Raw genomic sequence first — 18,859 nt, 5'->3', positions numbered from 1 at the left:
TACCGCCCACTTTTAAAATAAGGTAATTTAAAAGTCTTGCAAGCTGTAATTTGGCAGCTGAATATGTAATGTTCGGTTACACCCGAACTTAGCCTTCCTTACTTTTTTTTTTAATAATTATTATCTTTTTCCACAAATTTCTAGGAAGGGATAGATTAGAACAATTGATTTTTCTATGTATAGGAACTTTATACAAAAAAAAAAACCGAGCACAAATACTCCTAGCGAAATTCTAGATCCGCCACTGCGTATACGTTTTATTTTCATAACATTCGCCTTCGTACCTCGTTTTCTTATTTGCACATTTTATTGTAATTTCCTCACACATATAGATATAAAATTAAGAAAGGTGTCTCTTTTGAACTCTTTGAAAGTACACACATCCAAACATACCTACATATCCACACATGTGTATACAGTACAGGTACATGTGCTAAATGCTTTTACCCACGCGTTTTTAGGAAACGCCTACGTCTTTATGTTAAACGCGAAATTCTAAGAAATGCATTCACATAATTTTTCAAGCGACCTGATGCATATAAACAAACTGAAGAAAACTGAAAGCGTTAAAGCGTTGCATCTGCAATGCTAAAGTACTTAGAGGATTTCCCAATGTAGTGGAGGAAATGGAATTTCTTTGAGTTGTCTTAAGTTTTACTAGATGCTCATTTCAATATGTGCATAAGTAAGCATTTGTGTATGCATGTGTACATGTACACACGCAGGTACATCAGCTGGTGTTGAATTGCAATAAATTTACGTATAATTGCGTGTGTACAGGTGACATGTGTATACTTACGTTCTTATACAATAAAAAGAAAGGAATGTAATCAATACAAAAGAAAGGCGAGCAGAAGAAGCGTAAAAGTCATAAATCTATGTTAAGCAAGAGGGAATTTAGTGTAGAATGACGATTTAATTTTATGACATGCTTAAACAACTTTTGCACACCCACAAAAACGTATTAGTGCAATAACTAGTGGACCGACCATTGTTTTTTGTTGTTTCTGCTATCACATGACTTCAAACTTATAATAATATAGTACAATGAGAAATTAAATCTCAAAGATTTTCTAACTAAAGCCATATGAATATTTAAAGATGTAGGTAGAAGTCAATGCCATTATATTCAAAGAAATCCTTACGGCTTTTATTTCTTTGCATATTTTTAGGGGCATTTTTATTATTCTTTATCGTTTAGAATTTCATGTTATATGGATTTGTCTGTACGGATTTCTTTCGAAAATATATAAACTGAAATTATTAACGATGATAACGGCATGATATATCACTGTGTGGGGGAGAATTGTTGTTCAGTGAAACAATGAAGTGCAAAAAACCTTCCATACATTTGAATACATTTTTGTTTGACATTTTTTTTTCATTAACCACTTCACAGAACTCCTCTTAGGTCCAATGGATAGTCGATCAATTCAGAAGATTAATCGGATTAATCAGAAGAATCGCTTTTCAGAACTAGAAAACTGCTTAAACAACCGTTTTCGTAATAACTTATTCGCTATGCTCTCACTCATAGTATAGCCATTCCCTTGGAAAAAAGCAAAGCATAACATAACATAACATAGCATGACATAACACAACATAGCATAACATAACATACCATAGCATATCATAACATAGCATAATATAGCATAGTACAACATAACATAACTAGACAAACCAAAACATAACTTGACATGACATAATATATCATAACAACATAATATAACACAACACAACATGTTTTTATTGTTGAAGCGATGAAATAACATAACATAACATAACATAGTATAACATAACAATACATAACATAACATTACAAAACATAACATAAGATATCATAAAAAGTATATCTTCTAGCCTCCTCCGCTCTTGTGCGAAGTGCTCGCATTCAAAGAAGGTGGGGTGTACTTCGTAAAATTTTCCACGGCAAAGGCAGCTGAGGCTTTAAGCTTTACCCATTCTGTGTAGATATTAAGGGAAGCAACCGTCTCCTTCAGGTCACTTCAACCATGAGTTCAGTTCATTTATACCCTACTTCTAGATTTTATAGGACAATAGTATTTCCGGAAAGGGGGCCAGACACCGGATTATGCATAGAAACGTTATTTATAGTTCGATTCGCTGGAAACTTGGTACTTAGGATGCCTAAATTAATATTGGAAACACTTGGGAGAGGAATCGAGCTTTTTGATGATAAAAACTGTATTTGTGGTTAGTAAGCGAGAGGGAGTGGTAAATTGAGCGGGATGAGAAAGAAAGGTGAAGGAAAAGGAGTTTGAAAGGCAATAGGGATGTGGAGAGGGTCAGAAAAAGGTAGAGAAATTGAAAGGAGAAGAAAGAGTGAGAGGAAGGAGGCGAGGGAGATGAAGGTGAGTGGAAAATAGAGAGTTAAAATAGAAGACTGGTATAAGGATAGATTTAAAAGAAGGAAGTGTCAGTAAGGAAGTAATAACCAAACAAAATGGCGTTTCCAAAAAAATTTAACAATTTTTGTTGTTATATCGGCCTACTGATTTGTAAGATCGCGAGTTAGAATCGAGCTCAAGGCCTAACAATAATTTTTTATCATTATTATTGTTATGATAAATTTTTCCTTAATTGAAAAAATTTTTTTTAAATTAGAATAGAAGAAAGAAAAAATTTAGACAACTGCTAAAGCTCGTTGTATAGATCCATTTCGGGAACTGCTAAGTTCCTTCATCGGCAACGTTTAGGCGCCGCTGCTACAACCATTCAGCCATCACAGCGGTTTTTTGTTTGTCTTCATTAATCCTACTTCTATTCTGGTTCGTGCCAATTGATATTCACAACACTGCGACATTTGTTGCAGAATGGATGTGAAAATTGGACTTGTTTGATGGCAAAGCTGCCATAGTCTCATATATTATTGTTGGGCGTTGAGCTCGATTCGAACCCGTGATCAAAAAAATTTCAATTTTTGAAAGTTTCATTTTGGGAAAAGGACCATCTGTCGCCATATTTTTGAAACTCAGTTATAGATCTTTTAAATAGCCTTCACATTTTCCTTTTACAATTTGTTTCAATATTTCTACTTGAGAGGTAATTCTACCTCTGCAACTTAGTAAACGACCACCAGATGGATTCAGTACCTTAGTCACTTCAAAAAAACTCCGTGAAACCTTCCGCAAGTGTTCTAGTGGTAAGCAACTTCTAAGGCATGCCAAAGTTGAGCAAAAATACCAATTTTGGCACACTTAGAAATCCCGGTAGTAAATACATCTACTGTTTCAATAAAAAAATAATTTCTTAATAGAGTGTAACATGTGCTTGAAAGTTTCAAAATAATGTACATAAGTGCCATTCATCTAAATAACGATATGGAAATTAGACGGGTTGCAACATTTCTAGCTCAGATGAGCTAGAGCAAATAGCTAGTCTTCATATGCATGTTCATTAAGGTGACCGTTACTTTGAAAAGGATTTTATTTTATCTACACTTTAATTAGCAGGTAGATTCCCTTAAAAAAATTGGCTTTTAACATTTTCGAGGAGAGTACCCTCCTGTTTGTATGTTTCCCAAATCTATCTTTACAGTGGCACTTGAAGGAATACTAAGGCCTGACATGGGTTACGGACTTTCTTATCTAGGGCATTCTAGCATTCGTACCAACTTTGATTTCATCCCAGATAAGACAGACTATTGCTTGCCAAAAACTGCTCCCTAATCAAGCTTCAGAACGAGAAGAAAGTGGGGAAAGGAAATAACATGTGGCAATGATTCACGGATAGTTCGAAGCTGGACGGGAAGGCTGAAGAAGAGGTTTTTGGTTGGCAGCTCGAATTAAATCGCAAGTTTAAGTAGCCTTATCACTGCAGCATCTTCCAAGCAGAGATTTCTGCAATTAAGGATCCGGTGGATGGGGTACTGTACTGTGTCTTGAATCCAACATCTACTCCCATAGCCATAAGGTTGTTTGGGAAAGCACAAATACACTTGCGGTTGCGTCGAACTATTTAAAAGCACTTGGGTGCAACTGAACCGAATATAAATGGTTATAGGGAATACGGTATAGCCCTGACCATCTGCCGTGTGCAACGTAGCGAAATCCTTTGGCTGCAAGTGAGAGCAATTGGTCTGCTGACATTACTGCGTTCACCAAGGCTCATCTATCAATGGTGATTGCGGCTTAGACCGGTCGATGTAAATGCGGTACGTCTCAACATGCTCCAAAACTCCTTACTCGAGATCGGTTTACGATTTACGTCACCGTTATATTATGTGGTATCACAAAGGACCTTCATGTTGTCAAATTTAGCTTCCCTTGTCGGCGGGGCTACCACTCAACTTTATCATACTTAACCATAGGTGGCGACCCCGATTAGAAATATTTTTATTTAAGTACGACGAAATATCTTTCATTTCATACTCATGTTGATATATTTTGTTTAATTGCAAAAAAAAAAAAAAAAAATCAAATAGGTGACAACCTTGCAAAGATTTATTTTTTTATTCTCCTGCAATTTTTAAACTAAAATAAGCCTATAACTTTCACAAGAAGCAAGGAGAAACTAGCACAATTTCGGTGTTTGGGTTCGTTAGACCAAACGCTTCAGCCGATGTAACAAAACAAAAAAAAAAAACGTTGGAAAATACCGAGCATCCTAATGTACTAAGCTAAGTATGTCAGCATGGTAGTCATAAAGCGACATATTAAATAAGAGCGAAGGGTGCGCAGCAAAAGTACTCAGCAAATAGATGAGTAAAACTGAAGTGTAAGCAGCAACACGTGCAACAATATTTAGATACAAATGTTTATATTTATAACACGCTTTGCATATACAAAGGCATCTCTGAAATGATGTCGGTTCTAATTAACGCGGCATTCGAACAATGTGGAGTTTTGCGTTTGCGAGGAGGCATATCACTGAAAGCTTGGTTGCATCAAAGCTGATTGTACACTTGGGGTTTTTTTGTTGTTTTGGCGGCACAAGTTGTTGTGCATTGTTATCGTGGAAATTTGCGCACTTAATTTATAACTCGCTACATAATGAAAAGTAAATTCAAATATTTTGCCACGCGTTAGCCGATCAGCAAGTGAATATAGGGCGTAAAAGCGATGCAGTCTATATTTGAAAACATGAAGTTCTATTTTTACGTCGTCAGCTTTTTGAAGCATAAACCAATGGCAAGCACGAAACGTACATGGTTTAATTTTAAAGTTTAGAGTTTAAAGTTCAAAGTTTAAAGTTTAAAGTCTAAAGTTTAAAGTTCAAAGTTTAAAATTTAAAGATTAAAGTTTAAAGTTCAAAGTTTAAAGTTTAAAGTTTTAAGTTTCAAGTTTTAAGTTTAAAGTTTAAAATTTGAAAAAAAATTTAAGATGTAAAGATTAAAGCTTGAAGTTTAAAGTGAAAGTTTAAAGTTTTAAGGTTTAAAATTCAAAGGGCAAAGTTTAAAGTTTTCAGCTTAAAGTTTAAAATTTGAAATTTAAGATTTAAAGTTTAATGCTTAAAGTTTGAAGTTCAAATTTTAAAGTTCAAAGTTTGCAGTTTATAGTTTAAAGTTATAAAGTTTTAAGAATAAAAGTGAAAATCGCATAACTACTTAAACTTCTACAGTGATGCTGAAACTATCTTCAAAATGCTGCTTGGGCTATCAAAATGTTAATACATAATGGGCATTTCAAAGAAATTACTCGCTAAGAGTTTGTTTAAAGTGTCTTACAAGAAAATAATTATCTACTTTTGCAGTATTTAGACAAAAGCTTAAGGACGCCTTATCGTAGAATTTGCTGGCTTTCCCCCTTAAATCTTGTACTGAATTTTTGATGAGTTTTTATACAAATAATAAATACATATTTATATTTGAAAACGTGTATTTAAATAACAAGACAGGCTCATATGGCTTTAAGAAATTGTTGTTGTTAATTATATTAAAGAAAATTACATAATTTACGTACGGCGATGGTAACAACATAGAACCTGTTTCTGAGTCTCACTTATTCATCAGCTAGCTTTTTGAAAGCTCAGTTTTGAATACGAAATCTCAATTGCTTAATTCTCAAGTTGATATCCAGCATTCCACTTATTTTGCAACCTTTGAGAAATTTTTAGTACTCAATTGGATATCCAACATAATTTTCTTTTTATCCTCCAACATTTGAAACACTTTCAATTCTAAAGTAGACATCCAACATCATTTTCCACTTATTCTCTAACCTTTGAGAAATTTATAATTCTCAAGTAAATATCCATAATTACTTTCCACTTATCCTCCAAGCTTTGAGAAATTGTCTATTCTCAAATAGATATCCAAAATCACTTTCCACTTATTCTCCAAACTTTGAGAAATTTGTATTACTCAATTAGATATCCAATACCATTTATTCTCCAACCAATATTTAACTTATCTCTTAACTTAAGAAGCTTAAAGCTCTGAAGTTGATATTCATAACCGTTTTCCACTTATTCTGCAACCTTTGAAAAAGTTCAAAATCTTTTCTTTTCTTTCAAGTAGATATCAAACATTATTTTCACTTACTCGCCAACTTTTGAGACATTTTTAATTCTCTAATTAATATCGAAGATCATTCTAATTTTTGTAGAGAGCGCTGTGGTTCCCAACTCGAGCGACTGTTGAGTAACAATTGAGGTCCGAGACATATGTGGATTCCCGAATTCTGCTCTAGTGTGAGGAATAAAATAAAATGAATACAGCCGAGCTTTGTTGCCGTTTTAAAAATTAGATCAAAGAACCATTTCGAGAAATTTTTCGGATGTATTTTGTTTGTATTCAACTTTAAATCCCAGTTTATTACCGCTACGATGTATTCACTTGCGGGAGTTCCATAAAAATCCCCTCGTTAGTTTTAAAGAATAGCTAGAAAATGCTGACATATATTCTTGAAATGTTCCTGATATACCCTGTTTAACTCTCTGAATAACCAACGACCATTTTGTTAAAGGAATGTTCAAAGCTCATGATCAATTTTTCTAGATTTTTATATAAACCATATCTCGGCTGCGAGTTCGAAAACACACAATTTCAAAATATTTCTTAAAAATGCGCCATCCCAAGATTTCTTTCAGATTTCAGGTTATAATAATAGTAATAGTGCATACTTTTTTCATAAATGCTCCTTCTAGAGTCCAACTGTATTGAACTGATGCTTAGATAAAGAGTTTTGACACGGCCGCCACAAGATAAAGCGATAATCATACATGCACTGCTCACCTTTTCCGCTGAGCAGAGTTCACAGAGTATATTAACTTTGTTCGCATAACGGTAATCCGTAAAGGCATAAACTAATCGTGATAGATATAGATTTCTATATATCAAAATGATCTTGGCGAAAAAAGAAATTTATTTAGCCATGTCCTTCCGTCCATCCGTCCGTTAACACGATAACTTGAGTAAATTTTGAGGTATCTTGATGAAATTTGGTATGTGGGTTCCTGAGCACTCATCTCAGATCGCTATTTAAAATGAATGATATCGGACTATAACCACGCCCACTTTTTCGATATCGAAAATTTCGAAAAATCGAGAAAGTGCGATAATTCATTACCAAAGACGGATAAAGGGATGAAACTTGCTAGATGAGTTGAACTTATGACGCAGAATAGAAAATTAGTAAAATTTTGGACAATGGGCGTGGCTCCGCTTTTGGCAGTCGTTGAAGATATCATGATGAAATTTGGTAGGCACGTTACTCCTGTTACTATATGTGTGCTAAATAAAAAATAGCGAAATCGGATGATGAACACGCCCACTTAAAAAATTTTAACAAAAAATTTAATATCTTTACAGTATAAAAGTAAATTTTGTCAACATTCGACTCTAGTAATGATATGGTGCAGCAAACTACAAAGACAAAAGAAAATTTCAAAATGGGCGTGGCTCCGCCCTTTTTCATTTAATTTGTCTAGAATACTTTTAATGCCATAAGTCGAATAAAAATTTACGAATCCTTGTGAAATTTGGTAGGGACATAGATCCTATGACGATACCTGTTTTATGTGAAAATGGGCGAAATCGGTTAAAGCCACGCCCAGTTTTTATACACAGTCGACCGTCTGTCCTTCCGCTGGGCCGTTAACACGATAACTTGATCAAAAATCCATATATCTTTACTAAACTCAGTTCACGTAATTACCTGAACTCACTTTGTATTGGCATGAAAAATGGCCGAAATCCGACTATGACCACGCCCACTTTTTCGATATCGAAAATTACGAAAAATAAAAAAAATACCATAATTCTATACCAAATACCAAAAAAGGGATGACACGTGCTAATTGGATTGGTTTATTGACGCAAAATATAACTTTAGAAAAAACTATGTAAAATGGATGTGACACCTACCATATTAAGTAGAAGAAAATGAAAAAGTTCTGCAGAGCGAAATCAAAAGCCCTTGGAATCTCGGCAGGAATAATGTTCGTCATATTACATATAAAAATAAATTAGCGGTACCCGGTCTGAGTCACCCTGGTCCACATTTTGGTCGATATCTCGAAAACGCCTTCACATATACAACTACCACCACTCCCTTTTAAAATACTCATTAACACCTTTCATTTGATACCCTTATCGTACAAACAAATTTTAGAGTCACTCCTGGTCCACCTTTATGGCGATATCTCGAAAAGGCGTCCACCTATAGAACTAAGGCCCACTCCCTTTTAAAATACTCATTAACAGATTTCATTTGATACCCATATCGTACAAACAAATTTTAGATTCACTCCTGGTCCACCTTTATGGCGATATCCCGAAAAGGCGTCCACCTATAGAACTAAGGCCCACTCCCTTTTAAAATACTAATTAACAGATTTCATTTGATACCCATATCGTACAAACAAATTCTAGAGTCACCCCTTGTCCATCTTTATGGCGGTATCTCGAAAAGGCGTCCATCCATAAAACTAAGGCCCACTCCCTTTTAAAATACTCATTAACAGATTTCATTTGATACCCTTATCGTACAAACAAATTTTAGATTCACTCCTGGTCCACCTTTATGGCGATATCTCGAAAAGGCGTCCACCTATAGAACTAAGGCCCACTCCCTTTTAAAATACTAATTAACAGATTTCATTTGATACCCATATCGTACAAACAAATTCTAGAATCACCCCTTGTCCATCTTTATGGCGGTATCTCGAAAAGGCGTCCATCCATAAAACTAAGGCCCACTCCCTTTTAAAATACTCATTAACACCTTTCATTTGATACCCTTATCGACCAACAAATTCTAGAGTTACCCGTGGTCCACCTTTATGGCAATATCCCTAAATGGCGTCCACCTATAGAAATATGGCTCACTCCCTCTTAAAATACCCTTTAATGCCTTCCATTTGATACACATGTCATACAAACACATTTCAGGGTTACCCTATGTTCATTCTCCTACATGGTGATTTTCTCTTATTTTGTCTTCGGTTACACCCGAACTTAGCCTTCCTTACTTGTTTTTTTTTGAGTCTCATAGAGTGGGCGAATAAAGAGGCTGCTTGCATAAAAGCACATCCACACTTCGCTAAAGAAAAGAAAACAAAAATTTGCATACTTTTAGGTGCTTTTCTAAAATATCCAATTTCTTGCATAAAGTTTTTAAATTTAAGTTAACATTCATATATATTTATATATTTACTAACAAAAAATGTATGCTTAAAGCATTTTGGAGTAGCGTGGTTTGCGGCTAGGAAGCATATTGAGTCATATTAATGAAATCTAAGCATTTGTCTCGATTTAGAACTGTGGATGTATCTCTTTTTCTCCATGGATTATTAATATAAAATATCTAAAATCTTGAAAAAACCAACTTCTTAAGAAGCACTATTGTTAATAATATTTTATCCTGTAAATACTGAAAATTCGTCTGTCTCCTTGTTTTTCTTACAGTACCCTATGGACATCCCGGCTATGCACATGGCCTTTCATATGCCGCACCAGCTTTGGCGCATTACGGAGCACCTGTAGTTAAGTAAGTATTGACAAAGTGATTCACATAAATATGAGAGGGTATAAAAAATTGTTATCAAGTGCTATCCAAAAAACATGGGCCTAAAATTATGTACTATGATAGGTAAAGTCGGCTGAAGAATTTCAAGGATTCGGCATTCAGTAAAAATGTTTGACTATTTTTTGCTTACGGACGTGTCGTTTTCCAGTAGATATTTGGACGTTCAGCCATAAATGAACTTGTTGATAAAAAGCCCTCTAAGCTCGCTAAAAATAATTAAAATTAATTAAATTACATCCGCTCTATGGACTCCACGAGTGGCTAAGATAATAAAAATTGTAAAAAGGGTGAGGTCTTGCTTACTCGTCTTCTTGTTAGAGAAAATGATCAAAGACTTCTAGTCAGTTGTTCTGACCGAACCGGCAGCTTTGTGTATACAATTGCGAAACCTTCGAACCACATCGTCATACTCCATTGCCCGCATTCATACTCTCCAACATAAATTGAGCGAGCAATACTTTCTTCTCCATATTAGCATTTGAAGATGGTTACAGTCTGCTACAGATGAGCCGAGAATTGCTTACAAGTAAAAAAATTTGGTATCATCTACCGGTTTAAGGTTTTTAACAGTATCAACCGGTAAATGCAACCGGGTTAAGAGGCGAAACATGCTCGCTTTTTGGTAAATTTTGTTGTCCAGCCTATTCTTGTTTCATGTGGTGAAGTCAATCTCACTTCATTTAAACAGTTTTCAGGTCAGGAAATCAGCCTATGGTTCCATCGTCTCTGGTGGGTGCCATAAATGTGTGACCTGTGTAGGGGAATACTAAATTGAATCATCTCGACTTTTAATACAGAGGGGTTTCTGGCGAGACATGAGTTTCTGAACATACTTTTGTAATATCGGCACTAATCACTCAACCATAAAGAATAACCGATTTTACTAGAAAAACTAGCAAATCAAAGTCACTTTACGGATGCTATCATAGCTGTTGTCTGGTGGAAGGCAACAGACAAAAAGCGCAATCAGCAGGGAGTTGAAAAGGTGCAAAGGCCAGCATCCTTGGAAATTTCAGCAATGCAGAGAGTAGCGACTCTCAGAAGGGGTTAAATTGAACCCCGACACGTGCCATATTACCGCAGTTGTTGAGTTCTAGGTGTAGAACATAATATGTATATCCTTCGAGGGAAGAATAGAAGAAAGGCCCAGATTGCTTGAATATGGAAAAACTTATATTCGACTGTACTCAAAACATCTGCAGGTAAGTGTCAGGACTCTTTCTGAGCTGACTGATATTTGCCGTCTGTGTTGACTACAAGGCCAAACTTTACCGCCTTTGCTTCAGATGCTTTTAAACGCTATATTTTCCTCTGGCCTAAGATGGTGGGGCGACGCTTTCAAAATTCAAAGTGTTTCAAAGACCTCTTCATGTTGTGCATCACACAGTTAGTTAGCAGACGGACGGATCGTTGCTTGGATTGGTAATTGTATGATATTTTGTAGTTCTTTCTCTTGGGAAAGCCCTTAACACTTTCGGCGTGGTCACATCAATTATTCCGGAGATACTTGGGCTAACACCGCAAGGTGCTATCTTCGGAACGTTTCGCATTTAGGTTCGTAAAAGCTCTATCAACATCGATCGCACTTTCTCAAAACTTTGGGGAGTGTCTTTGTTGCTTCTACAACAACAACAATAACTAAATTCTATCCAGTAATATCCTAGATCCGCCAATGCGCAATGTTTTCAGTGGAAATGATGTTGCATATTTTTAGGCTGAATTTTTATTTTTGTATGTTAATTTCTTGTTATTAATTAAAATAAAATCCTTTTCTTATTTACTCACATCGTTTTTTCTTTTGCTTTTCTTTTCTTGTTGTACTCACGCAGAGCCGTTGCCGCCCCCGCATTAGTGCATGCCTCCGTAGCTGGACATGGTGTGCATTATGGCTACTAAGCAGAATTCAGATATGAAATAAATAGTCTGTTCGAAAGGAGCGAGTGAGAGAGAGAGAGAGCGAAGAGAAAGGGAAATAATAACTATGAGAAGGAAGTAAGCAACAAAGTGCTGGTTGTAGGCGTAAGGCTGGCGGTTGGTGGTTTTTGGCTGGCTTAGTAATCACCAAGAACTGCAACGTCAACACCAACGCTTTTTGACCTCATAAAATAACAACAACAATATATGAAAAACAAAAAAACAAAAATGAAGGAGAAAATTACAAAAGCATAAAAACAAAACAACTCACCAACAATGTAGGTTGAAAACAGGAAAAAATAATTAAAACAACAGCAACAAGCAGCACAGCTATTTCAACACCCGTTTAAATGCACCAATACACGATAACAACAACGGAATAACAGTTATAAAGCGAACACACAAAAGTAATAAAATCAATGGAGCTCGTGAATATTACTAAACAACAACAATAGCAATAAAGTGTTTAAACAAAAACAGCAGAGAGCAAGCGGAAGCTGATTGGAATGCATGTTGAAATTCAAATGGCACTCACGATGAATGTTTGCATAATTTTAGGCTTGCTTTTTTTTGCAATGAAGAAAATAAAAAAAATACTCAGCGCACTTTTAATACAAAAAAATATACAAAAGCCAATTACCACGTGTAGCCGACAAAAACTCACGCGAGTATATGGCTTTTACCTATATGAGCGAAAATGTAAGCCACAGAGCCTAAAAGTATGCCAAGCAATTTAAACTGCACCATAATCAACAACACGGCGGAGCACAATTTGCACAGTAAATTCACTGCAAACCGATTTAGCTTGATTAAATTTGAATTTTCAACTTCAACTTCTGGCGCTGCGATCTCCATAATATTTTTTTTTTGTGGGACTTATGAATTTTCATTTTATTTCTTGTAGAAATATGTTGTCATGATGGTTTGTTCATTGTTTTTATCCACTCATAAATTCTTATTCTAGCATGTGTGTATGATCTTTTTATCGCGGTTGAATATTTTATAATTTTTTTTTTACTTAAGTTATATATTTACTTTTTATTTTTTTAATGTAAATTAAAGAATGAAATAATTTTCATATTTTTCTGCGCGTTTTGAATTCATTTTGATTTGAGTATTTCCTTGTACTTTATTTTCTTGTGAAAAATATTTGTGAAATGCAAGAATAAAGTGAATGCTACTTTTGCAGAAAAAGTTTGAACTTATGTGCTTTTATTTAAATTTTTTTTTTTATGAGGAGACTGGAATAAGCTGTTGCCTTTACGTGGCTCAGCAATACAAAAAGTTAAGTGGGAATAAATTTTTAGCTGCTGTTCAAAGCCACGATCTTGATACTGTGTAAGATTTGTATGCTGCGGAAGGAAAGTCCTTCTAAGAAGGACAATGCTGCGAACCGCGACGACAAAAGCTGAATTAGACTGCTTAATGTAGCAAATAAACAGCAAATTAAGTATAGCGCAAAGCGTAATTTTTTCTCCTGTCAACCGAAATTCCCATCATCTAAAAGCATTCATTCATTATGAAATGTTTGGTTTTATACAGTGGCGATTGTGAATGTGAGTGACTGCGACGCCATTTGTCTCGTCGTTATACATAACCTGGCCCTTAGATTCTGAACTATGTGTTTTTGCGAATTAGCACACGCCATGTAACCGATTACGCGGTAATATATTTCCAACTCACTAGGTAACAGAGCTGTGGACACTATACGGATGGGGTGGGATGACAATTCATCTCTTGTATGTGTGCGTCACACCTACATGTGAGCGAGTAGCAAGCTAAAAAGATTAATAGCAAACAAATTACCAAACGAGCATGACTGCTGCTCGTTTGTGTGCGTTAATTACGATCATGGCGGAACCATACAAGGTGGCAGCATGGTGACATACCTACAAACATAAATAAACATTCCATGTACTTTGTTTTTGTAAATTCCATGGACTAATGACAAAATCGTACTGCGCCGGAAGTTGATGTATCAAATCAAATAAAAAAGTTTATAATCAGCAGTCTCGTGCTGCCACCTTGTATAGTTCCGCCATGATTACGATGGTATTTTCGTGTATTATGTACATATACATATATATGCGCACAAAAGAACGACAGTCATGCTCGCTTCTTAGTTTGTTAGCTGCTGATCCATTTGTGTTACATGGAGGGTAATTGCGGATACTTGACTTACGGTTCAGGTCGTAAGTACAAATGTTATAACAACGATTGATGCTTCCCTTCAGAAAAGAGGAATACTAGATTAGGTTTGGTCGGGTGGCAACTGTTCAGTTTAAAGAACTGCTCACTTTTATGTTGGTCCACTGTCTCTCTTAAAACACTAACGGTGAAACTGATTTCCAGCGAATTTAGCGAATCTCCGCTTAGCAACGATAAAGCTTGAGAACAAGACACATACCGAATTTGGGAATTTTCTTCCGTAACTGATCACGCTAAGAGATCAGCCTGAATATATGCCGTGGCATTCAGATAGTTTTTATCAAATTGTAGTTAGATGCCACCTAAAGTGAGATCAAGTAATCCATTACAGCACTCGGCCTTACGGCGGCAAAGCTTAGAGCTTCAATAGCCGCCTGACGATGTAAGAACCGCCTCCCTTATAGCGAAAATATTCGCGCTGCAGAGATCGGTTGCCTAAATTTCTTGTTAACAGCAAGATCATTGCTGAACACTCCACCCCCACTCTCCTGTCCAGCGTGGATCCATCTGTGAATAAGCTCACCAGACTCCCGTCTTATATAAGCACTCGATTCCTCCCTTGAACGATTATACATTAGTGGTGAATACACCAACAGCAGCGGAAGCCGGCGCACATTATTCTGATCTGCCCAGCTTCAAGTCGAAGTCTTTCAGAATGCTGAAGTGCTCGTAATTCACAAGCTTATATCCCGCGGGGTCAATTTTTCTATGACTTCAACCTTTTATAGATTCAGCATTTTGTTAAGTGCAAAGGAATACGAGCGACTCGCTTATTCTAGTCACCACAAGTCGCTGCACTGCTTTCATATTTTAGAAGTAGTGTCTAATGATGCCCACCATTTCAGTACGCCATAGAAGAAAGTCAGCTTAGCTACAATATCGTACAGCCCTTGGAGAGAGAGCCCTAGCAGTTGCTAATTTCGCCTCGACAGCAGAACAAGGCAGCCGTAGCCATCCTAGCCTTGTCCTGAACATTAAGTTTCCATGACAGCCTGCTGTAAAGCATAATAAAAAAGGGGGTGGTCTGAATTCAGAAATCTTGTACTTCCCCATAAAATATGCGAGCTCCGTTTTGCTAACATCTATCCGCATGATTTCGACCACCAGGTCATAACGCCCGGGTAAGCCTGAAAAAAGTCCCTCAATGTATGCAGAAATTTACCCCTAGTAAGAACTGCCAGGTCATTGGCATAAGCCATCACTTTGTAGCCACTACCCTCCAAGTCCTGATGCAGACCGTTCATTACCATGACCCAAAGCAGGGTAGAACGGACATCTCCCTAACGCGTCACGCCTTTCTCTGAGTCGTCACAAATTGTTTGTCCTCGTGGGACCCAACATCAATTTGACTGCTTCAGGTCCAAATTACGCAAGGACTTAGAATACAAGAAATGCCTGCTCAACGAAAAAGTATCAAACTCAATAATCGATATTTCCATCGATTTTTCAAGTTCAATACTCAGCTCCCGAAAAGCTAGCTGATGAAGAAGTGAAATTCAGAAACATGTCCTAGTAACCATCGCCGTTTATATTATTTTACTTTATTTAATTTAATTTAAGTTTCCAATTTGCTGGCTCGAGGTCTATGTTTTTCTTGCAAATACTAATAAAACACAAGTTTTTCGTTCTGCCAATATATTTCGAATTACCGTCGGTAATCGTCTTCAGGACAAACTAACGACAATATAAAACATTAATATAATCAATAATTAACATTACAATTATACATAACTGTACATACATTTATTTACACGTTTGTACTGCTTAACGTGGAGTATAAAACAAATTATTTTTTTGGTAAGAAAAATCTGTACGCCTATGCTACGTTCTCTACATCACATTTGTAATTTATTCTCTTGTCTGTCGGTGTGTTGATTATGTGCAGCATTTCTAATGTGAATCTCTTCTTGTATTGTTTTTCTTGTTGAGCACAGAAGCTTCAGCAAAGTTTGGTGAGCGTTGGACCATTAGGGCCGTTTTATGGTTCTGTGTTTGTTTACAATATTTAAAATCAGATTTATGTTGCGCTAATCTGCTTTTTAATTTTGATTTTGTAGTTCCTACATAAAACTAGTTACAAGATTCATAGGTATTACCTTTGCAAGGTATTTTATATAAAATATTGCTTTTTTCCGCGATTGGTATTTTTGACTTTGTTCTATTAAAAATGTGTTTTAGTGTATTTACTGGTTTATGGGCTAGTTTTATTTCGTTTTTGTCGTAGCTATCTGAACTCGTAAACCGATCTGATAATTGTGGTACATATACTACTGACTTGAATATCTTTGGCTCGTCTACTGTTTGACTTTGGGTTTCTGATACCGCTCTTTTTATTAAAGAATTTATAATACTATCCGGAGTCATTATTTTTTAATATCATTCTAATTTCAGTCTTAATTTCTTTGTAGTACGTGTCGTCAGATATTTGTAACATTCCTCGAATACAGCCTCTCGCTGTATTAATTATCATTGTTTTTGGATGTTTAGAATTATAATTGATGATTCGTCCTGACACTATAGGTTTCTTATACCACTTTAGCTTTATTTCATTATCATGTCTTATTATGATTGAGTCCAGGTACGGTAATTTTCCTTCGTTAAAAGAACAAAAACAACGGTTTGAAGAGATTACAAAAATACTTTGAATACGTCTGAGCGCAGATGAGTTTGAGATATTTAAAATTAGCGAAGAAAATATAGCGCGCAAACTAAAAACGAAGTTAAAAGAGAAACAAGAAAATAAATATTTAAAACTACAAAGCAAGCGCAACAACATCTTCGCCAACAACAACACGCAACAGGATGGGTTTATTAACACAACAAATGTAAGCTTTCCATCGGACATAAAGTCGCTCTTAGCTAAGGGTCCAAAATTCGCGTTACCAACAAACAATAAGAATTTCCCTTTATTCGAATGCAGACGGTGAAGAACTTGTACAAACAATTAAAAACAAAGAGCAGCAAGAGGAAGCTCGCACAAAATTTTCGATGCTAATAAAAGAGCATACGAAAAAAATAAACTGAATGCAATGGATAGTGCAATAGTTGATACAGTGGGCCGAACGCGAAAGTTTCTTAGCCAAAATAACAACATTAAAATGCTCACGTCTGGCAAACTGTAGCTATGAGGAAAAATGATTATAATTTAAACATGAAAGAAATATTAAATGATTTAACGATGTACAGAGTACAAAGGCAAGACCCTGCGTCAAAATTACAAACAAAAAAACAACAATTTAGTAAATAAAATGTTTGAAATGGAGCTAAATTCAAAGGCCGAAAGAAACAGTCTGATCACCACCACAGCCCTTTCCCCTATAATTTATGGACTCCTAAAAATCCATAAGGAAGGGACACCCCTTAGGCTGATATCTTCAACCACTGGATCACCGTCGTTCGGTCTATGTAAATTCATTACAAATATTTTAAAAACAGTAAATTCTAGTTATAATGTCAAAAATGCACTTGAATTTAAGGAAAGAATAAATAATATTCATATTAGTGATGATGAAAAACTAATTTGGTTCGATGTTGTCTCGCTTTTTCCGAGCGTCCCCACACAACTAGCTCTTGAGGTTATTCAAGAGAAATGGACAATAATAGAAAAGCACACCAAATTACCGAAAACTCTATTCATGGAAATATTGAAATTTTGTATTGAAGAAAACCGTTAGTTTAAATACGAAGATCAAATATACACACAAATAAGAGGATTACCAATGGGATCACCAACTTCACCAGTTATCGCAGATATTGTTATGGAAAAGTTGCTTCAAAGTTCGACGGAAAAAGTTAAAGAAAAGCCGAGACTACTTACAAAATATGTCGATGACATATTTGCAAATATTAACGAAAACGAGGTACAGAACGCACTTTACGCATTAAATTCTTTCAATAGATATATTAAATTTACTACTGAGCTCGAAAACGAAGGAAAATTACCGTACCTGGACTCAATCATAATAAGACATGGTAATAAATTAACGCTAAAGTGGTATAAGAAACCTATAGCCTCAGGACGAATCATCAATTATAATTCTAAACATCCAAAAACGATGATAATTAATACAGCGAGAGGCTGTATTCGAGGAATGTTACAAATATCTGACGACACGTACCACCGAGAAATTAAGACTGAAATTAGAATGATATTAAAAAATAATGACTTTCCGGATAGTATTATAAATTCTTTAATAAAAAGAGCGGTATCAGAAATCCAAAATCAATAGCAAATTGGAAATTTAAGAAGAAAAGGTCGATAAATCAGTATTTTTTAATTTAATTTAATTTCAAATATAATTTAATTTTGTTTAATTTCCTTTTATTTTATTTTAGTATAGTTAAATTTATTTAATTTAATTTTATTTTATTTTCATTTAATTTTCTATTTATTTTTTATTTTATTTTTTTTAGATTAAATTTTATTTTGTTTTGTTTTATTTAATTTCCTTTTATTTTATTTTATTTTAGTTTTTTTTTATTTTATTTTCTTTTATTTTATTTTATTTTATTTTATATTACTTATAATTTTATTTTGTTTTATTTTATTTTCTTTTATTTTATTTTACTTTATTTTATTTTATTTTATTTTATTTTATTTTATTTTATTTTATTTTATTTTATTTTATTTTATTTTATATTATTTTATTTTATTTTTTTATTTTTATTTATTTTATTTTGTTTTATTTATTGATGCTAGAGATAAAAGAAAAATAATTGAAAAAGCAAAAGAAAAGAGGGCCATAGTT

At 34.9% G+C, this 18,859-nt stretch overlaps 1 protein-coding gene across 1 annotated transcript in view; it reads left to right on the top strand.

Moving 5' to 3' along the window:
* The window catches only part of LOC137251178 (cuticle protein 16.5), a 33,008-nt gene extending 19,904 nt beyond the window's left edge, over window positions 1-13,104 (top strand). The window contains exons 4-5 of the mRNA XM_067785336.1: window positions 9,869-9,950; window positions 11,819-13,104. Of these exons, the coding sequence (XP_067641437.1) occupies window positions 9,869-9,950; window positions 11,819-11,885 (149 nt within the window). The 3' untranslated portion in view covers window positions 11,886-13,104. The remainder of the gene's footprint in view (window positions 1-9,868; window positions 9,951-11,818) is intronic.
* Window positions 13,105-18,859: the final 5,755 nt, after the last annotated feature.

The sequence above is a fragment of the Eurosta solidaginis genome, chromosome 4 (assembly GCF_040869045.1).
Source record: "Eurosta solidaginis isolate ZX-2024a chromosome 4, ASM4086904v1, whole genome shotgun sequence".
In the NCBI taxonomy this organism is placed as follows: Eukaryota; Metazoa; Arthropoda; class Insecta; order Diptera; family Tephritidae; genus Eurosta; species Eurosta solidaginis.
This window is presented reverse-complemented; position numbering and strand designations above follow the sequence as displayed.